This window comes from Peromyscus leucopus, chromosome 3 (assembly GCF_004664715.2).
Source record: "Peromyscus leucopus breed LL Stock chromosome 3, UCI_PerLeu_2.1, whole genome shotgun sequence".
NCBI lineage: Eukaryota > Metazoa > Chordata > Mammalia > Rodentia > Cricetidae > Peromyscus > Peromyscus leucopus.
Window position 1 is genome coordinate 115105766 of NC_051065.1, and position 22920 is coordinate 115128685.

Below are 22920 nucleotides of genomic sequence, written 5' to 3' on the forward strand. Positions count from 1 at the left end.
CACTCTTCTCCTACAGTAATTTGCTCTCTTGGTGGCAAATCTTGAAACTCTGAGAGGTCTTTCAGATTTCTGGACAATGATAATTGGTGACTAAGAGGATTCAGGTTACCTAAAAGTTACTCTTCTCTGTGATATAGTACTGGGAAGATAACAGTACAGATTTTATTACGAATGTGATGATGTGTGCACCAGTGGGATCCATGGAATGAGATGGGGACGGGGAGGGCGGGCGTGTGGGTACAGCTGGAAGTAGATTTGTGATACCAACATGACTAATCAATATCCTTGATTGAAAAACTTTGTGATGAGTTCCTTAACAACAAAACGAAAATGTAAATGTAACCTAGCTTTAAAGGAAATAACTTCTTCTTTACATTTCATGGGGAATTATTTCCTCCTACAGCGTGGAGGAGACAGAAGTAAATAAAGCCAGTTTCCTTTCAAAATCGCACATGGACACACAAGCGAGAGCCAGCCAGGGAACAAGGCAGCATCCGTCCCTGCTCGAAATTTTACCTAAGCATCAAACTGCACGAAAACTGAAAGACCCCAGGGGCCATTTCTGATAAAAGAATGACTGTGTGATTTTGAGGGCTATATATTAAAACAGAAAGGAACGAAAAAATCAAGAGCTTATTTTTTTTTAAAGACTAAGACAAGACGAATGACATTGTTGTATTTTGGCCTTTAGATCATTGTCGCAGTAAGGACACAGAGAGAAAATGATCTGTATTGATGAGTCATTGGGGACTTCTGTAAGACTATATTAGTGACACTTCTGTCCTGGCTTTGCAAAGCCGAAAAAGTGAGATGTAAGTTGAAATTCATAGTCACAACTGGCAATTATTTTTAAATGTGATCATTTGGTATTTATAAAAAGCAATTTGAAGAAAATGCCTACTTCACGCTTCTACTTCTTAAATTTTTAAAAGATTTGTAGCTAAAGAGCCTTTGTATTTTATCTCCTGAGGCAGGCTGGGAAAGAGGCTAAGATCAGTTTCCCGTCAGCCCCCATGTGGCTATTGAATTAATTCTGTGCCTAAACTCATTTTCTTATAGAATTCGAGAAAACCAAAACAGGGTTCTTCCTATTAAATTAAGGAAGCTGAATCCTATAATAGCACCTGTTGAAATTACAGATATGGACAAAGCCTAAATACTAGGTGGTACTAAAAAGATCTACTTGGCAGAGAATAATAAATTAAAAGTAGGAAGCTGAAGAACGATGTGAAGGCTATTTGTGCAGCCCAGCCTGGCCTTGAACTCTCAAGTCTTCATACTTCTCGAATGCTGGATTATTGGCATGCACCTCCATGCCTACCCAGGAAGGCTTAATGGAACATACGTACTAAATACCACTGAACCTAGAGGAGACTCCAAGCATTTCAGGGGGTTATCTAGCGGAGCTGTGGAATTTGACCTGTTCCATGGCAAATGGTGTCATACTACATAGTTGTGAAAATACCTTTCTTCCTTAGGGTAACCATGAGCCCCTGAACGGGAATCCTTTCATTCTTCAGCAATCACCCTTTTTACTGTGAGTACATGGACTACACAGGTTCCTCTACCTGTGGGGTTGACGAGCTACGATTTAACCACTGAAGGATCTTACTCAGTTTGGCTGTGTCTCTGGGTTCTTAAACGCACCCCTGTAAATGACTGAAAGTTACCTTCTAGTGAATGACATGTGGCTTGTGTAAGCAGTCAGGCCAACCTCAGAGCTCAGGGTCACAGTGTCATCTCCTTTCCCAGCCAAGAATTCTCCAGCTGACCTATCCACACCTCTCTTGCAGGGGGCAGGGGAGGAGGACTGCCTCTTCCATTCGAGCATTTCACCCACAACAAAACCCTTCTCCCTGGCACGCTCCCAGTGCAGATGGAATATTCTCGCCGCCCAGTAACTGAATTTGCTCCACTAGAACCAGTGTTCTATCAAGGTCAAATGCAAGTCTGCAAAGCCTACCTTCCACGTGGCTGCATTGCGTCGGAAGTAAGCAAACATTCGTGTGAACCAGTTATAGATTTCGTTTAGTGTTAGCTGCTTTTCGGGAGATTCGAGAATGGCCTGCGAAGCAAAAAAAAAAAAAAGGATCCAAAGAAGGTAATTGATGACCCAGTTGGCAGAAGCATTTGACTGTTCATGAGAATGTAGAAAAAATAAATAAATAAAAACCCAAACAAACTGGAATCTGGAGCAAATTCCTCAGACAGGTTTCACAAAAATGATCGAAGATTAATGGTTGTATTTAAACAGTTCAATAGCAAAACTCGAAATGGAATTATCTAATTGTTTGGAGTTTTTATTTCTGTTTCCGTACAGAAATATTAATTTATTAGTCATTCATAAAGCAGAATCAAAGAGAAATGCAAAACATTTCACTAGCTGATTAAAGCTCAGTAATTATTTAGAGCTCAGATTAATTCTAGGGATCAGAGATTACTGTAGCTTTGTGATAATTGACTTGCCATCTTTAAACAGCCTCATTCTCACTGTTGTGTGAAATGAATTCCCTAATAATCACATCGTATTGTAATACTTAATCAAAAGCAATTATGTTATATATTGCAGTTTTAAAAAACCTTATAGAAAAGGTTTTAGCATGCTTGCATACTAAGTGGTTTTAAACCTACTTCATCAATATAATATACCCACGTACACCTTTCCATAGCATTTCATGGTCTGAGTTATTTACTTACCTGCCTAATTAAAGATGCATATGTAAATGGTGGTCTAACTTCCGCGTTCTTATAAAATTCTTGGTTCTGCGCAATATCTGCTAAATATATAAGAATCACCGTCCTATTAATGATCACTTTTTTAAAAAGGGGCTCATCAACACGAACTGCAGATCCCCCATGCTGCCCCTGGCAAAGAGAGGGCGGCTACCTGAAGAAATGGGCACGTTGTATTTGTCTGAGTACCGCCTGCGGATCGGTCCCACCGTGTGCATGCTGGTGGTGGTGATGACAGAGGGGCCTTGGGTGACGGGAGTTAACGGGGCCGTTGGGGTCGTTGGAGTATGAGGTAAGCTCTGTGGAGAAGCCTCTGATGCGGACTTGGAGAGGGTGACACTTGATACCAGATTCAACTGTGAGGAGAACAGTATTGGTTAGAAGGACTTGAGAAAAGCAAAACCCAAACAAGTTAAACAACAACAGAAACTCAAGCAACCGAGAAAGCCTCTCTCGTCCCACAGGAAAGACAGGCAGACACCTGGCAAGGGTTACCTCTCTACATTGGTGTGTTTACAGAGGATTCACTTCCAATTAAAGGTATTCTCCTTTGCATGACATGGAGGATGGGCACTGAAGGGACACCAGCTGGGCCACAGTGGTGGAAAGCTGGCTGGCTCTGTGGATGCTCAGCAATGTACCACCACAAGTGGAAAGCTCTGTTGTCGCCCGATTTCTTTTCCCTCCTAAAATTGCAATAGATTGACTGAGTGGCCACTTAGGGCTCTGAGCCTCCAGAGACCGGCAAGAAGTCACGAGACTCGAGTCCATCGTGAAACCGAACAGACCGCGGGACTGTGCGTGATGGACCTGTGGCTCCCGCTCTACAGTGGCACTTACTCAGGAGGCCCACGTCTATGCCTATGAAGTTGTAACATTTGGTTGCTTTTTAAAGTTTTAAACAGTCCAGCTATGGAAGTGAAGTCTTATCTGAAGCAGTGCAGAGCAGCATTTGTGAGTAGCCTTTTTCCTTCTATTCCACTATGTCCTTTCTTACGATTCTTACACGCCTGGGAGGGATGAGCCTTCTCCAAAACTGGCTGGGACAGGAAAACTCCCCTGAGTTTGAAAATGCAGAAGAACCTAGTGTTTTTCATCATGGTGGTGCAGGTATCAAATACTCAAGAGAACCTCTCCCAAACCCAAGAAACTTCTACAAAGTGTACTCTTACTTGGCAACATTTTATCACACCACATTTCAAATCAGTCACCATAACATCTATTTTGCCATTGTCAGATTCAACATTAAACACAAGTATTATTTATGAATGGTATTGAAAGTGTGTCCTTTGCTCCAGTGTACTGTGAAGACTCAATCTTAATTCACACACTAGGAATGAAAGAGACCACGAAAATCTCCCCTGTGTACTAACTTCCAAGGGAAGAAAGAAAAAGGAAAGAGCTGCTATCATGAAAGGAACAGTAACAGTCAAACCCAAATTTAGTGCCCCGAGCTAAACAGTGGGCTGTGAGCTTTCAGCTCTGCTTTCCTAGTCTCAGTTTGAAATACTGACTCAGCATACCACAAGCCCCCAATACCTAAGAACAGCAAACTGGGGAGAGAGCAGACACTTGCTGTCTTTCAGCAGCCGGGGGCAGAAGGTAAGCTGCCTTCCCAATGGTGCTAGAAAGCTGACCGTGACACACATTGGCAAACCAAGTGCTAAGAGTTCAGAGCAGAGGCCAGGGACTGGGCGGAGCAAGATGCCAATGGAGAAGAGCAAAGGCCGACCGACCTCTTCTTCCCCTCAAGCCTTAACGAGTGCCCAAGTCCAGGAACTGTATGTATTAGCATCAGCCAAAGGGGTGTGTGTGTGTGTGTGTGTGTGTGTGTGTGTGTGTGTGTGTGTCAAGAAAATTAGTTCTAAAGAACCCAAATGCATCATTCAGCTGCTGTAAAGCCTAAGCATGAAGAGACTTTGGAAAGCCATAGGTATCATTTACAAAAATACATGCCCTGAAACTCTTGCCCTGAGAGGTTTCATTTCATTCACAAGCCTCTACAAATTGCTCAGGTTTTATAGAGAAGGAAAGAGAAGCTTGCCCATATCCTTCCCCAGACCCCAAGTCAAACCATATCCTTGTCTGGTCCTACAGCCTCTGTACCCTCTACTTAATGCTCAGCTCCTGTCTCACATCAACGCTATGGCCTTTCCTATTCTCTGTTATGCTTGCTTTTGGAAGAGCTTCCACGAACAGCTTTTACTCTTGCTTACAAATGACAATAAATATTGCCAAGAACTTCTAAAGGCCCCAAAGCAGGACTAAACCACATTACTTCTGTCCTTGGGGAGCTTAATGACGAAAGCAGACAAAAAACCCAGACAACAACTCTGAGGCCTCACCCTACTCCTTGACTTCTCCTTTTAGCCTAAGAACATTACCCTATACAGCCCGACTTTCTCAAACAAAACAACGACAATGATGTTGAACATGAGAGTCCACATGCTCCCTTCCAGTTTGTAAGGAAGTGCAGCAAGTCCTATATCACCATTCAACAGGTACAAGCTCATCTTTTTGAGTGCCCAGATCTTAAAAGAACCGATGAACCCCCACACAGAGACATGCCATCAGATGTGCATAGGCAGCTTTGACAAGGGGCTCAATACTTGGACCAGTTCTACTGGAGACAGCATCAGTGAAAAGACAGATCCCTCCAGGCTCGCCCAGTCCAGGAAGAGAGTAATGCAGGCTGGATTTTCTGGATGCTTTTGAATGTAGGTAGGAACTGGAAATAAACACTGAGCTCAAAGTCAGAGGTTTACCAGGCTTGACAAATGACACCATGATTCACACCCACTGCTGGGCTGTCTCTAATAAGCCACAGAGGAAGCAGCCAATCTCAGCTAATTACCAGATAAAAATGTATTGTAAGGACTCTAATTAGGAGATGCGGATGGAGGTGATCTAATGATTAAATGGTGCATTCGAATGACCCCACCATCAATGTGCAGTGGTGCACAATGTCGCTGGAATATTTTGTAGAAACAGTAATTTTATTTCAGGGAGGGGAGACAGTAATATTTGTAATGATGGCTATGAGGTAAACTAATTAAAAGACAGTTCCTAGAGGAAAAGGGTGTCTGGGAGCAGCTGCGGCCATTCCAAACCCAAGTGCCAAGTCTCAATGGAAGGGTTTCAGTCAAGTGGAAAATTTCTGCCTGACCTCTGCCCTTGCTATTAATTTGCAGAAACACTAATGACACATATACATATTCCCACAAAATTGTTCTAATTGCTAATTTGCCAAAGGAGCCTGGATTCTAAATTAAACATGACTGTAGCCTGTGAGGGAAGAACAGAAAGCTGGGGACTCCAAACAGGGGAGCTCTGCCATGCAAGACCATCAGAAGGGTGGACCACCAAGTTAATGAGACACAAGCCTGGCAGCTGCTGGGCAAGCTTCTCAACTTTTAAACTTCTGTCTAGTGATCACATGTGTGTCTCGAGGAGAAGCCATTTTTCCAAGAAAAGGGGAGGGGTATCAGGGAGGATTCAAAACACACCGTGTTCACATAAAACCTGCTCTTACAATGAAGAATTCTACCCGAAACATTGAAAACAAAATAATAATGAGCTACCACAAGCTTAGGAAGAGCAAAGTGGGGCACTGTGTGTGTGTGTGTGTGTGTGTGTGTGTGTGTGTGTGTGTGTGTGGCCCAGTCAGGAAAGGGCTTGCCCAAGGATGCAGACCTGAGTTCACCTCCCCAGCACCCACAGGTGTGATGGTTATAATGCCAGCCCTAGGAAGACAGAGACAGGAGGATCCCTGGTACTTGTTGGCAAGTCAACCTAGTAGAGTCAAGTGTTCCAGGCTCAGTGAGAGATCCTGTCTCAAAAAAAGAAGTTGAGAAAGACATGGAACATCGACCTCTGACCTCTACACACACACACACACACACACACACACACACACACACACACACACACGGGGGGGGGGGCACAAATCAGGAGCACGCACACAGAGGCACACACATACACACAGATAAAAGAGCAAATCAGGAACAGTGATGTGGGTTTTTCGCTGTTATCTTGAAATATGCATCTTAATTGTCAATTATTAAATCTTTAGACAATCATCAAGGAAAAAGGAAAGCTTTGGTGTTCCATGTTTCTAAGTGTAGGTAAGGGTTTAAAAGAGAATTTTTTTTTCCAGGGCATGGAGCAGGAAGGGATTGGACTGGGAGGGTTTCTTTCCCTGATGGAAAGCCCATTTTTCTCATTGTGTTCGTTTGCTATTTAAGAAGAGGTTGCTATGTTTAGAAAAGCTAGTAACGCAGATATTTTTCTCCATGGCAAGTTGCCACTGAAGGGATGATTTCAGCAAAGATAATCTCTTTCAAACTCTGGCCAGGAGCTAAATTCTTATGTCACTTAAAGTTGCTGCAGGCTTTTTAGCTTTTAAATAAAAATACAAACAACCATGCTATCAAGTCTTGACTTTTACCTCAGTTTGGTTACCAAAGGGCTTTCCTGGAAGCGTCTACTGTTGAAACTATCCCAACTATCAGCTACCCAATATTGTACTTTGTCCTTTCTAAAAACAAAAATCAATCTTTAGTTTTTCCATAGCACGCTCCCCTCAAGTGTAAGGATGGTGAGTCACTCACACTTAAAAAAATAAAAAATAAACAAACCGCTGATGCAAACCCCAGGCAGAAGCAGACTTGTTAGGGAGTATTCCCACAAGAACTCATCTTTTGTTTTTGTTTGTGCTCTTGCTTCTCATGAAAACAGATTCTGAGAACAAAAGAAAAACCTGAAACCAAAACACCAGAGACCAGCGTTTCACAGGAGGGACTTGGGGCTCACCCAACTGGTTTCTCTGCTGCGGCCTGGATGGGCTGAGAGGCTCGGGTCCTGCCCTCACCTGCAATGTTCTGAGGCTGGAGGCTGCCTTTGTAGGCATGAATCACCAAGTTCAGACTCCATGGACAGAGGGCAGGCAGTGGGTGGTAGGGGGGGAGGCCTTTGGAGAGGACTCTGCACTCTGATGGGAGCCTGGCTTATTCTAGAGACTCAGAGGGTGGCAGTCCTGGCAGGGACAGGAACAACAAACCTGAGCCGAGGTGCAGAAGGGAACTTAACAAAAAGCAGTCTATAGAACAGCTTTTGTGCGCTGGATTGCAGAGTCCCTCTTTATGAGTGGCCAACATGACTGCTCCAAGGCCCCTGCAGCCCACACCTGGTCACCCGTTCCTTGAAGTTCACAGGCTCTTTTTTCAAGGGGATAGACGGACCGCTCTGTTTTCAAAGGAGCTAAAAAAACTATTTCAAAACAGTCCTAATTGCTAGAGTTAGAGTCAATGTGCAAAGAGGAAAATCTCTCCGGCTGCATTTCATTCTAAAAGTGTCTTACGAATTTTTCATGAAGTAGGCTCCAGTACCTGTGCTGTAATTACTTGCCCACCAAAATCTCAAAGAATGTGGTTTCTCCAGGCCTGGGGAGTAGTTCTCCCGAGTGCAGGAATCCGCAAAGCAAAGTTCTTCCCCCTCCGCATCATGAAGTGGGGTTTACACGGCACACTCCTCACACCAGCATAGCAAAGTGGCTTTGTAAGAAGTCACTGACAATAAAGTCCTAACACAGACTTGTTTCCTTTTGTTGTCCTTCTGTGTTGAGTTACATCTTCGCCAGTTCTGCATGGAGTTAAGTATAGACGCGACATTGTGCTGTTCACTCCGGGAATGGAACTGGGCTTGGAACAAAGGAAGAGCAGACTATTTTCTCCTTTTTGCTGTTACTTCTCTTTCCGTGGGAAACAGAAGAACTTTTAAATCTTACTACAACAAATTTGGCTATTGTAAACATATGTCAACAAGAGCCTTTTCTCTCTTGGTACCTAACTGCTAGAACTGGCTAGATGCTAGCTAGGCCTTTTCATGCAGGGCCTGGCTCAGCTGACAGCTCACTTCTGAGGTTGGTGATTCCTCCCCTTCCGGCATTCGGACCCTCATCATACATGTTCCTCTCCCAGCCCCCGTCCTCAGACACACACATCCGTGGAGCCACTCCTCCCCAGAGGCACGAGCTGGGGAGCTGACCTCTTTCCTTCTAGAGAATTCTATGCAGCTTTTAGGTTTCAAATGACACATCGTTTCCTCAGGTCACTTTTCCCAGTCACATACAGCATTCTCTATGCAACAAATAATCTATGTGTGTATGGGTATGTGTGTATGGGTATATGTATACATATGTGTGGATATATGCATGCAATTATTTGGTAGCTTGTTCACAAGACTCCAAACACCTCTCTGGCAAGTACAGGTCTTTCTTGTTTGACCATATTCAGTATGTCACTGTGGCCAAGTAATTATCCCTTGATGGAATGGCTTGATTTCTACATTCAGGAATTCCAACTCTGAGAAAAGAGATGTGATGGCCATCAGAAGACATGCTGCCCAAGGAGTCAGCAAGACCCGAGGCTGGGGATATACTGTTCCCATCAGCCATACATTTGCAGCCCATTGTGGGTGGACCTTGTCAGAGCCTTGTCTACACCCTTGGGCACTGTTCTGGGAATGTGCACATTTTGTCACTATCCAAACCTAAAGATGTGCCCCATGCTGGGATCCAGAAAACACACCTCTGAGCTGATGCAACAACCACCTGAGAACGTGTTGGCAGCTCTCGGATGGGAGGAACCGAGGACATGGTGGACCACTGGCTACAAAAGCCACTTAGCACCCAAATGGCATTTAGCGAAGGGCAACATTTACAGCTGAGCATTCTATCACTTAGTGACTAAGAATTTTAAAATAAACACCAAGTTCCTTTTAAACAGAAATGGAAAAAGAAACAACTTCATAAACTCACTGGCATGGTTGTTAATGTGGAAGTCCCCATCTATGGTTAGATATGAAACTCAGTGGATTCTAGAAGGATGCTCATTCAAATGCTCACCAGCCATTCATTCTATTATTTAGGGTGGAATAAATTAATTACAGGCTGGAGGGAATATTTTGAATGTTAGGATCAGTCACCAGATAGCTCTGAGTCCCTAAAGTTGAAATCATCAAGGGGTCTGAAATATGCATGGGCTTTTTTTTTCTTTCTTTCTTTTCTTTTGGCAAGGAAGTGAAAATTTATGCAAAACATTACACGTCTATCTTTTATAATTAATTTTCCAATGCCTCACCTATACATATTTTAATAATTCCTGATTTATAAGATGGTATCTATAATAAAATTTTCTATTTTCCAATAAATGAAAAGGAGGCAGGTTCACTCCGACAACAGAGTGTCACACAATATCTACGTGTCAGGCACCAATTTTTAGTTCTTACATGTAAGTTAAAGGATAAGGAATTTATAATGCTGCCTGTGAGGGGAACCACTTTTCATACACAAATGTGATTTTTTTTCCAAAGGGTAATACAACAGTACATTTACATAAACTAATCCAAACAATCTATGTATTTGACAATGGCAAACCTCACACAGACAGGCTATTGTTGGTTTACATCTTGGAGTTCTTTATACTGGCTTGTAGCACCGCTCTAGCTGTCAAAGGTTTGACTTGGACGCTAAATAAATGGTTATAGAAGTGCTGTGCAGCGATATTGGACTTCTTTGCAAAAGAAAACCTGCTGTGTATGAATTCAAAAGCTATTAATTTTTCAGTCAAAAATATTCGTGCCTATTTCTTTTAATAAAGAAATACTGTGCTGAGCTTCTAAGAGATAATGTTGACTAGTGGTAGAGAATTTTCAATAGAGCAGTTAAAAATAAATTTAGTAGGAGGTCCCCTTCAAAGTTATAATTTTCTAGAATGTAAAACATTTTTTTTTCAATACTAATCAAGACAAACCTTCCTTCCCCGTTCATTCCCTCACCCCTAGCTGCTTCCCTTGTTTATTGGCTACTTAGCACAGGTCCACAGGGAGACAGAGCATCAAGGGTCCTCATGTGCCCATGTGGGCTTATATACATGGTGCTCAGGGCTAGTCCCAGGCCCCATTACCCACTGAGGACCCCAAGGGACTCTGTAGTTCCATCTCTTTACATGGATTCCTCCTCTGCCTTGATCCAAAATGAGCCTATTGCCAGAGTGTTACATTCAATCATGACTCTATCATGGCTGTTTTTAATTCATGGAGGAAGATGGGGACAACCTGTCTATCCCTGTTGCTATGTGTGAAGACTTAGTCTTCAATCTGAAGGAAGCACTTCACTAAAAACTACTGAGGATTTCCAGAGAGGTCCAGGGCAGTCACTCCCCTTTGCCACTGGTCATGACACCATTTCAGGGTAGCGTTAATTCTTCCCAATGGTCATCTGAAAAGAAGAGATGAAGAGCAGCTTCGGATGGTCTGGCTCTTTCCCCATCCTTTCCTTTTTGGTAGCTTACCATCCTATCCTGCAGCCATTTACTGTGAGATACATGGAAGCTAGGACTCTTTCTCAGTAAAAATGGATGCGTGGAGTGTTTAATGATTTTATGTCCTGTATCTCAGTAATGTGTTCTGCTTCAGACATTAATTCTGTCTGCCAACTGCATCTTGGCAGGCTACCATATTTACTGGGTTAATAGTCTGACTCCGTTTTATTTCTATCACCATACATCATACATATAGGGGTGTATGTTTGCTTTATTTATAGAAAAAAAATCCGTCAAAACAGATAAACCAATACTTTGCCATTATGCTGCATCATTGCATGTTGATTAAAATTGCTGCTACTAACTATAGATTGTCAACGCTCAATTAATTTTCACATAGGGACTCCCAGCAAAATCAAATAAAGTCAGCGTACCTTTAAATTTTACAAATCTTAAAATCAGGAACCAAGGCATGGCCTCCATTTTGAATAATCAGCTAGAGCCACTAGGAGACTTCCAGAAATGTATGTGAGTGATACCAATGCTGATGAGATCAGTTTACAGTTTAAAAACAAACAAACAAACCAACAAAACAAGGTTCAAGGCAGGATGTTTGCTTTAGGTATCATATGCCTACCTAGATCTCAACTTTAAGGCCCAGCACAAGGAAATACGACAAGCAAAGCCAACTTCTAAAAACCGGGGATGGATACCATGTCTGTCTCATCCTGGGTCTCTCCCAGATGCCTAGCATCCTGCCTGTCTTCTCCATGAAAAGCCAGAAAGAGTCAGGTGAAGGAGGGCTTTGGAATTCCCAGATGCCCTCTGGAGCTATTCTCCCAGTGCTTGAGGTGGGATGCAGAGAAGGAATACCACTAGTTTATGGTGCTATTCCCCCGGGTGGGGACCAGTACTTACGGGCTGAGGGGCAGCTTTGGGTTCTGTAGACTTCACATGCAGGTGGGTCATCATGGCTTGCAGGCGCTCTTTGTCTTTTGCAAGCTAATGGGAAGAAAAGGCTTTGTTATGTCTTTGAATAGCGATGTGTGACTCTTTCAAATACCTCCAACTATGCATATCCCAACTAACTACAGCACATGATGGAATCATTTTTATTACTTCATCGTTTGAAATCTACAGGACCCCTGCCAAAGTCTGAGGAACCGGAGGTGTTGATGTGAGATTTCCCAACACAAGGTGCATTAGTCTTTAACTGGGACATTCTAGACCTGCTGGCACCACAGAGTCCCAGGGAACATGGACAGCTCAAAGGCAAGCATGAATCATGCCCATTAGCCAAGCTGATTCATGAGGAGGCCACGGGAAGATGAGCAGCTAGCTCACACTCATAAACTCATCTGCTGTGCTTGCGGACAAACTCATGGACACCTGGATACACTTGTGGAAAGCTGGCTGAGTCTGTCTTACAGGGGCTGGCAGGCGACAATGGCTGGGAGGAACGAGGCTACCAGGACTGAGGGGTTCCCATTATTAGGTGAACAGTAAGTTCCCTGTTCCAGGGGCTCAACATCTGAGTACCCACTAGATAGATGTTCTCTTAATAATCCCAGTATCTTCATTCCATGAAAAGTTATCTTCTGATGTCACAGATGTTTCTAACTGGACGGGCGGAGTGGAAAAGTCGCTATTCATTAGAGGCTACAACCTTTATGCTGGTTTTGGACCATTTTGATATAGTTGTAACTTGGTTATATCACAAGAGAGGTGGGGCAAGCAAGAACCGCTAGTGATGACTTTTAGATAAGTAGTGTCTAATATGGACTCCAAAAATAAAATGAAGTCGAGGAAACAGATGCAGCATGAAGAGACAATGTAGACACGGGAAGGGGAGGAATATTTTTGCACTAGTGTGTGCATCTTCCAAAGTTTCACAGACAGTTTGCCTAAAACAATGCCTCAGAAGCAGGGTAGGGAACCTATTCTTTTAATACCTCATAGTTTTAAATCTTTAGGAAGTAAGTTTTTTTTTAAAGTCTAAAATTATGCCAAAATTAAACCCACTTCACATTTTTAACCAAGTTATTTCTGGTGGTGGGGAGACAGGAGGTCGGGGCTCAGGAGTCAGGGGAAGACAGAGAAAGGGGGCCGGGAGCAATGGCAAAAGAAGACACGTGTCTGCCTCTTCCCCACCGGCTGGCTCAGTCAACAGCCATATCACATTTGAGTTTTTATTTCTTTTTATTCCCTTGTGGTTCAGGGAGGAATAAATTAAGAAGAAGAAGAAGTGGGGGGGGGGGGAGAAAGCCTTCCAGTGTTAGCATTTATCTTTCAACAAACAGGAAATGAAAATGACGCCATCTTAGGGTGGGCTTTATGTTACCATCCCGTTCCTCGGTGCATTACTGTGCTGCCAAACTAAGACTCTCTAAACACATAACGCCAAAGGAATTTGGGGTTTCAGAGCGGCTCAGACAAAACATTTCAAATGTTGGGAGCAGCATTTTTCTATGGTTGTTCCTTTTTTTACGTTAAATGCCCTAAAGGTTGTTTTTTTTTTTAATTGTTGTTGCCTTTTTGTTTGTTTGTTTGTTTGTTTGTTTTTGGTTTTGTTTTTTATACTAAAACTAAACTCCTCTGAAAATGTCTTTGTTGTTGTTGTTGTTGTTGGTTTTAAGTTTGTTTTGAAAACTCTCACGGGGCAGAAAGGAATTCAGCCATGCATCCCACTCTTTCTCAAAACATGAGGTAAGTACACTGCCCATGCTGAACAACACAAATTAAAGGGTGAAAGGTGGTATTTACCCAAGAGGCTGCTGCATATTAATTGTGACTTAATTTAGGGGTAAACATCTCCGATGTAGCAATTACAAGGAATAAGGATGGTAAAAGGAGGAAAAAAAAAAAACTTAAAGCCCCAGCACCAGGCAAGATCCTCTCCTTACCCCGAGCCTGACCTTCCAACAGACAAGGGCAAGGACAATGTGTGCGCAGGGCCACACCCACACCCTGAAGTTTACTACCCCTGGGAACACATCCCACAAACCCCTCAGTGCCACCAACTTTTCCAGCAATGCTTCATTACAACATGTGAGGATACGGACATCTTATGGTAGGGAATATGGCCTTAATACACCCTCTTCCCTCAGGAGTCCATGAAAAGCCAAGAAAAGGGGGTTGAGAAACTGTCCAAAGACAACTAGCCATCTGGCTGACAAATTAAAAAATAAAATATGTTGTGATGTCCAAAGAGACTGGTTCTCAAAAGCTTCCCCAGTAGGTGCTCTACGGGCAGGCCAGTGGGTCACTGGAAGGAGCTGGGCTGTACAGCAGCTCTCTTGAAAGACAGCAGAATGGAAGGAGATATTGGACACGCTATCCTACTGTGCTGTGTTCAAATTCTGGCCTCTGAGCACATTCTGTAATCCTCGCGAGCATTTCATTTTTTTCTTCTAAATACGGATTCCTCATCTCGGAACCCTTTGGGTTGTTCTGAACATGAGTTCTGTACAGAGCAAGCTCGGTGCAGCGACTAATGAGTGCTTCACGGAGGTTAAAAATACCTGCTGCAGTGTTTTTTTTTTTTAAGAAGAAATTAAATCAGTCTAGTCTACACTGGCTGGGTATATCTTTGGAATCAGGATCCACATAATGGGGTGTAACAGAGTCAGCTGTGAGTCTGGGTGGGGAGAGAAATAAGCCCCCGGTTTTGAAGACTAGAACAGGGCAGACAGCACAGGGAAGAGGATGTCTAACTCTAATAGATTTATCGCTGGGCCTGACTGTATCTCGTCCTCAGCCCTGGGCAACTGATTTGTCTCCACTGGATGGTATCGGTCACTCTCTCTTCTATTATCCAGGCCTCAAGTTGGGTTTTAGACACGGTGTGGAAGCTAAGAACTCGTGCACTGCTCCAAGACCACCGACAAATGCCCAAGACAAGGCACTCCACCACTCAATGTCTGCACAGACAAACCCCAGGGAGATCAGCGCATGCTTTTGTCAGGGGAAGGGAGCAGAATTGGGGGTTCCCTCACCATCTCCCTTCTGCCTGCTGTCAGGAGGACTATTTTCAGGGCAATCTGGCAGCTCTTGTTAGTGAAACACAGTACTCCACTGAAATGAGTGAGGGGAAATACGTAAATGTGCTCCAGTTATTAGGGACTGATGAGGGGAAGGTGTGAGCCATTTATTTGCTTGGAGAGAAATAAATGGCTCTGGGTCCCCTTGACTTATGTACTGTAATTGGGGAAACTGAGGCACACAAGATGGACACCTGTAAGGCCACAGCGCCAAGAAAGGACAGAAGTAAGGCTGGAATCCTGCTTTATAATGCTGGCTCTAACTTTACCCAAAGGGACTGATCTTCAAACTCCGCTGGGACCTTCCCCAAATGACAAATGTCTTCCCCTCTAGCACTCCTCGCCCTGACTTAGGACACCACTGACACAGGAGTGGGATGGACAGTGGTGGCAGGTGACCCACCCGAGGAGCAGGAGGGATTGAGATGTCCCCAAGGAGACCACCACTAAACTCTGAGGTTTCAATGAAGCCTGCTAAGGCACCTCTCAAGAGAGGACACAGGAAGTCTGGGCTTTTGAAGGGCCACAAGAGTGCACGTAAAAGCAAAGGAGTCTGGTGACCCTGGTCTTCCATGGACTTCAAACGGGACTATCCCCCTTTCAGAGCAAGCTTTTATGCAGCAAAGACCTGAACCTCACTTTGACAGACAGCACCCAGTTACACTGCTCCCTTAACTGCACACGATCAGAGCAAAATGGAATAAGGCGTCAGAAATCAAACCCACACACCCTGAACAGGAGTCTCTGGAGGGAAGGAAGGCAACTCCAACTCTTCCACCAACCTGGTCAGCTGCCAAGTGGAAACGCTGTACCCAGTCCACAGACATTCACACGCCTTCTGAATTCAGCACTGGGACAAACTGGTGAAGATTTCTCAACCATCAACTGCCATGTTCAGCTGGTGGGTGACCCACGGTTCATTTCACCCCAACTCAAGAATTTCCCTACTTTTATTGTGTTCCTTCATCATCTTAACATTCCTCACATGTTGTTATTAAAGACTCTCTTGACATTTAAAGCAGACACATACTAATAGTCAGTCATAGTCTCGGAATCCTAATGCTTGCAGACTTAGGCGGGATTTAAAATTATGAAAAAAATCAGTGTCTTGGTTTTCAAAGAAGGACGTGGAAGTGAGAAACCCAAATGCTTGCTCCCTCTCCCTTTCTCTGGCTCCAGCCTCAAAGCCCCAGCCACAGGAGGTCACAGTAATGCTCTAATGCTCGGCCTTTGCTGTCTCTGACTCTCTGAGCTTGCTCAGGAGAGGCAAGAGGTTCTGTGGGGCTGCTGCTATGAGGAGATGTCCTGAGCATGACCACAAAAGTGGTTAGAAAGGGCCAAAGGGGGACACATTACAGATAATATATTTGCTGAAGTCTAGGAAGCTGGTGTGATTACAAATAGCCCCGCTAATGGTGGGGTAATCACATGCAAAGCCCATACTGTAATTAATTTGTGTTAGGATTAATGTCTCCCCCTGCTACCGAAACCTGTGCACTTTTCTCTCGGCTGACACTTTTGGAGAGCTTATAGTTCCCAGTGTGGCCAAGTTATCCAACTCCCCATTGGTTCCTGAGTCACTGGGCAGGATGCCTTGGGAAGGAGCTCTAGGAGACAGGCAAGGAACATAGTGTCATAGCCAAATGTTAAATCTAGCAACTGGCTCTGGAATGTGTAAGCTCAGAACCCTATGGGCAAAGGAAGAGACTCTGGGCAATACTTACTGCAGGTAGGTAGCACCACCAATTAAATGGTGATCAGCCTGGAGTGGGGAGGTGGGCTTTTTCTACCATTCACCACTAGCCTGAAATAGATTAACGTGATGGTTTAAGCTAGTGGTTCTCAACCTGTGGGCCACAACCCCTTTGGGGGTTGAAGGACGCTTTCACGGGTGTTGCCTAAGACCATCCCGCATATCAGATATTTACATTACAATTCATAACAGTAGCAAAGTTACAGTTAGGAAGTAGCAATGAAAATAATTTTATGGTTGGGGGTCACCACTATACAAGGAACTGTATTAAAGGGTTGCAGCATTAGGAAGGCTGAGAACCACTGCTCTAAGCAACTCAGTGTCCTTATCTGGTGGATGGGAAATGAACATGGTATCTTTGACTCTTAGATGTCAATGATGGCTACAATTCCTACAGACAGAGTATCACCTTCAAAGGACCCTGAAGAAGCATTACAATAAGCATGCCTAGTAGATACACCCCACAGACTGATTTCCATTCCTTACATAAAAATGGACGAGGATCAGGGGAAGTGGGCAACAGTTCTTAACGGAGGGATTTGATAAATTGTGGGTGCAAAGCCTCAGGGACAGTGACTCGTATATGAGGAGGCCAATGGTCATCTAAGAGATGTTCCAGACCCCCTCTGAGCTATGTATAAGCGGGACACAGAACAATGGATGACCCCTCCCACAGTAGTCCCAGCTTTTAAACTGGAAATCTTAGGTCCTGGGAATTTCCTCAAACCTAGCGGGGCAGGCTGGGATAGCTGGTCACTCTACTTGGTGGAGATCAGCTAGATTAATTTTGAAAAAAAGAATTGTATTTTTTTTTTCTCCATCTCCTCTGTACAATCTGCGCACATTCTCAAGTGGCTGCCTTGACCTGGAACCTCCTTGTTAACAGCCTCTGCCACTGTCCCCTGCACAGGAAACTTGGAGTGCTTGCTATGGCACTGAAGGCATGCTAGACTTCCTTCCCTGCCGCTCTAGGGCACGGACCTCTTGCTCACTCCCACCCAGGGCTTCGGTACAGTTAATACATGGGAAGTAGTGCAGTGTGCATGAAATCTAATTGCTGACACTCTCCTCTAGGCCCAGCCTTTCAAACAGGGGCTGATGGACTCCGTTCAGTCGCCCCTTTTCCTTCTGCCTGCTTGGTGTGTGTGTGTGTGTGTGTGTGTGTGTGTGTGTGTGTGTGTGTGTGTGCGCGCGCGCGCGCACACACACACACACACACACACACACACGCACGCACGCGCTCTGCAATTGAACCCAAGGCTCAATGCATGTGACTCTAACACTCCTCCAACTGACCTACACTCTCAGCCATCACCTTCTTTCACGGTCAGCCTAAAAGATTCAAGGGGCTGGAGGAAATCTGTCCCGAAATGCATCCCTATGGTACACAATGAAAACACATCCTCTCCGGAGGACATAATATATTGGAGAGGATGAAAAGTGGATAACGTGGCAATGTCTTATGACAGAAATAGTCTACATGCTCAAGAAGATGGCACCCACGCCATTCTCATCTTCCTAAGAGAGGTCAATACAAATGGGTGTCTTTTTAGCCTGTAATTTTAAGTAATTCCTTCTCCTAACATGGAATTATGTCCTGTGCACTGTACATTTTTGTGTGTTATCTCACCCACAGCTTAAGAGCTGAACAAACTGATATGCACATCACCAGCTGGGTTCACCCAGTTGAAATAATAGAGAATGTAGACACACTTAGCTCACACTGGCAGCCAGTGGGTCCTGAGCCCTCTGAGAGGCATCCTGTGTTTCTTGACTCTCCTGCCTGTATCATGTGGGGTAAGCTATCTTTACTTTTAACACATTACTAGTTCCTGCACCTGGGTCCCTCGGTCCTGGGAGGGGCAGGGTGGAGGGAAGTTTATATATTTTATGATGTATGCAAGGCCATAACTTTTACCCCTGCAATTCCATCTCATCCTTTTATACGTCATTCCCCCCCCCAAAAAAAAAAATCCATCCAAAGAGAACATTTAACAGATGGAATAATGAAAATGAGAGATGGAGCAGAGACACGAGGATCTTCTGTTCTGGGTCCACTACAGGTACACAGAGCAGCACTCAAGGGGCCTCCGCCAGCTTCGGTTCCTTCCGGATTTGACTCATCCTCCTAGTCGTCCTATAGTCTTTATTATCCTCTCATTTAGATGTAAGGAATCATCACCCATGCACATGCTAAGATCCAGGGTGAGCCCATGTGAAATGGGGGACAAAGGAGCGGCCTCTGCCATTGCCAACATAAAGCCCGTGAGTTAGTTGGCAGGTTTTGGGAGACGTGTGAGCCTAATACAGCATCATTTTTTTTTGGGGGGGGGGGATTGTTTAAATCTTAACTGTTTGAACTAACCTTGCTACTGTGCTACAAATACTTCCTAAGTTTACACTTTAATAACTATCGATTTTATAATAAACTTTGAGAAACTAAGACATTTAAGAGTTCCCTGGACTGGGAAAGAAATGTCTTATGTGAAAAGAAGCAATTCCTTGGACTAGTGCTGTGCAGGACACTTCTTCTAGAGCAGGTGCTACCCGGGGCTGTGGCTGAGAGTGGGAAATCGTGGGCACGGGGACTAGCAACAGAGAGGCTGTCCCAGGCCAAGTCTGCCTCCCCCGAGTATTCTTACACTGCAGGTCCCTGCCTGCCCCCACTGCCTCTGGTTCTCTGGACATCACGATTTGGAGTTAAGTAAATGAAAGTGGACATTCCCAGGTTGAGTGAGAGCTGTGAGGCATGCCTGTAATCCCAACACTCAGGAGCCTGAGGCAGTCAGACTGCAGCGAGTTCAGGGCCAGCTTGGACTATATAGTGGGAACTTGTCTCCTGGATCAAAACGCAACATAATCAAAAGTAGTACGCTTATAACGCAGATATATGCAATGGCAACACACACACACACACACACACACACACACACACACACACACACACACACACGGGGATGCTGAACTTTAAAGAAACGGGAAGCCAACAAGAGCTTCAACTTGAATCACATTGCTCATCTCAAAGCTCCCAAAGTTGCTAGGCTTGCAATCGGAACTCTTTCATCTGGTCTTCAGAAGCGTTCTGAATTCTCAGGGCATGGGTTTGAGCATAAAACCTCAGGCCGGGGATGCAGCTCAGTGGAAGAACACTTGACTGGCATCTGCAGAGCCCTGGGTTCAATCCCCAGCACCACAGAACCAGGACAGGCTAGCAACTATGAACATCTTTAGTTAGGCTGTCTGACTGAGAAATAACGGATGTGTAACATCTGGTTTTAGCTGGTCCCTTTCCAGCACTGGCATCATCTTTTGAGTAAAGTTCTGCTGCTGTGAAGAACATAGGTCACCTAGCTAGCCAATGGCAGTCCCACTTGTTATCTGTGAGGTGGTTTTTCCTGTTGTTGTTTGTTTGTTTGTTTGTTTTTTGAGACAGGGTATTACTATGTAGCCTTGGCTGGACTGGAATTCCCTATGTAAACCAGGCTGGCTTTGAACTCTCAAAGATCCAACTGCCTCTGTCTCCTGAGTGCTGGCATTAAAGTTGTATACCACCATGCCTAGCTCATCTACAGTTTTGGAAGATTTATTTATTTTATTTATAATTTGTGTGTGTGTGTGTGTGTGTGTGTGTGTGTGTGTGTGTGTGTGTGTTATGTGAGTTTATGTGCACCATGCGTGCAGGTGCCTAAAGAGGCTATAAGAGTATGTCAGATCCCCTGCAACTGGAGTTACAGACAGTTAGGAGCCATCGCGTGGATACTGGGAATCCTGGTCCTTTGCAAGAGCCATTAAGAGCTCTTAACTGGTGAGCCACTGTCTAGCCTTCCACTTGTCATCTATTTTATAGTCCAAGTTTCCCTGTAGAATATAAGAAACAGGAGGGTATCTTTAGCCACTCCAAACCACTCCCATCTCCATACCACTTCATAGAGCCTCCAGAAAGGTCCTAGCTCCGTAAGAAGATGAAGAAATGAACGGGTATTCCCGGAGGCCAAGGTGGGCAAGCGCTTGCCTTAGGAAGCCGCTGGAATGGTGGGCTGACTGGTGTGGGACTGGAGGTTTTACCCACTATGGCTAAGGAGGCGTATGGAGGGGAAGGCAGAACATAGACACCCGGGGGAACAAGAGACGACTAATAATATAATGAAATTTCTCTTCCCTATGGCCAGGGGTTGTTTGGCATACTTCTATAACAACCAAGTGGTAAATGTTTTCAGCTTTGGAGCCCATAGGGGTTTCTTGTGCAGTTACCAGCTTCTATTTCTGTGGAGTACAAAACAACCACACAGTATCAGTAAATGGGCTTTGGCCTATCTGTGTCTCCATATAATGTAATGTACAAACAATAGAATGTGAGTTTCATGTAATTTCCACCTCTCATGAAACATCTCTCTCTCTTTTCCCCCAACCACTTAACAACCTTTCTCAGACTATGAGGTCATGCCCAGCCAGTATCTACAGTTTGCTAACTCCTACCAAGCTCCATGCATCAGTTATATCAGCTCTTAAGCTGAGAAGAAATGGGATCCACAGGACCATCTGACAGCAACTGTCCATCAGAACACTGTGGCTGACTGACAGCCACTGTCCATCAGAACACGACGGCATCCCAGGGAGCCACACAGGTTGGCTAACTTCCAGCCAAATCATCTTTGTTTTCTCTCACCCCTGAAAAACCTGCCTTTGGTTTGATCAAGGCTGAAGGCGGTGATCTCAGAACACACGAAACCTGCAAAGAGTCCAGTATTCCTCTTCTGCATGTCTAGTCCTAGGCCACACCCACCAAAAATCAACAGAGGAGCTGCCAGGAGATGATAGCCTGGACAACGGATGGCTCACTCTGCCCATTCTCCTGACCTTCTTCTGTGGAGAGTGAGAAATAACTGATAAAGTAGATTCCCTGTTCTCTGTGTTCCCTAGTAATTAACAGTGGTCCACGATCAACCATGCAGACAGACAGAAAGACCTACCTGGGCAAACTAAGACAACTTATTCATGCCCATCAGAGGAATTTAATCTCATAGCAAATAAATCAATCTGGAGACATGCATTATTTTGAAAATACTACCACCAATAAATACATAGACCTTGCAGACAGGAAGAGGTAAAGTCTCTATTTGGTGGAATCCACTTTTGCCAGGTCTGAGTTTTATATAAATGTGGGGAGTGGGTTGATCCTACTATTCACTTTTCTTCTCTATAGATATGCTCGAGTTAAATATGCTTCCAAAGACTGACTTTATGGCATGCTCTAACCTTGTACAAACATCTCACCATTTTCAGTAAGTTTATATTTGCTGTCTGAATAGGAAATATTAACGAGCTCAAGAAGATAACTTATGAGGAAAAAGTATTCTACCAAAATTGTAATTTGTCATATAAGATGATAACTAATTTTTTTTCTAAAAATCCTTTCTATCCTGAAAAGTCACAACAAAAAGTTTAAGTGTGTTTGGGCTGATTTTTCTCTGCAACTATTTGAAGCTGTAAATGACTTAACTCAGTAAAACTCCAAATGTAATTATCTTCTGTACTTAGCCTAGGGCTCTCCATATATCTCGCCATTGCTGCCTTGCATACAAAATAGGCTTTTCCATGGCTGGTACCAATATAATGTACAACATTGTTTTAATTTCCCCTCATCGGCTAACCTCTTGCCTACACTGAACCAGCCAGAGGAAGAAGCATCCGTGAGTCATCAGCCACTCAAAAGCATTCTGGAACTCAGTTGCATAAATGGGGTTTGTAGGGTCAGGCTTTTGCAACTGTACATTTTAATAATCTCCATTTCTGACCCAATTTTTACTTTCAGAAACTAATTTTCGATTAATTACACCAAGAAGGAGATTACTGTTAAAATATGGAGGTGCCTCCACAAGTTCTACCCGTAAGTCGAACTTGCATTAAAAATGTCCCCAGCGCCCTCAAAGGCGATTCTTCCAGGAAAACTGCATTTACTCTTCAGTCATAAAACACATTCAACATAGCCCAGAGCATTTCCAAATATCGTGCTGCAGATAGAGTAAACATGCACATACCTTCTCTGCATTATAGATTAATATATATGTGTGTA

General features: G+C 44.1%; 1 protein-coding gene across 7 annotated transcripts in view; it reads right to left on the minus strand.

The window, feature by feature from the left end:
- Foxp1 (forkhead box P1) overlaps positions 1-22920 on the minus strand; it is a 395763-nt gene that overhangs the window by 17632 nt on the left and 355211 nt on the right. For 5 of the 7 annotated variants that reach the window (XM_037204351.1, XM_037204349.1, XM_028872718.2 and 2 more), the window contains 4 exons: positions 11973-12056; positions 2888-3089; positions 2698-2777; positions 1964-2065 (listed from right to left, as the gene is read on the minus strand). In XM_037204351.1, coding sequence (XP_037060246.1) covers positions 1964-2065; positions 2698-2777; positions 2888-3089; positions 11973-12056 — 468 coding nt within the window. The remainder of the gene's footprint in view (positions 1-1963; positions 2066-2697; positions 2778-2887; positions 3090-11972; positions 12057-22920) is intronic. The other 2 variants (XM_037204353.1, XM_037204352.1) reach the window with 1 other exon arrangement.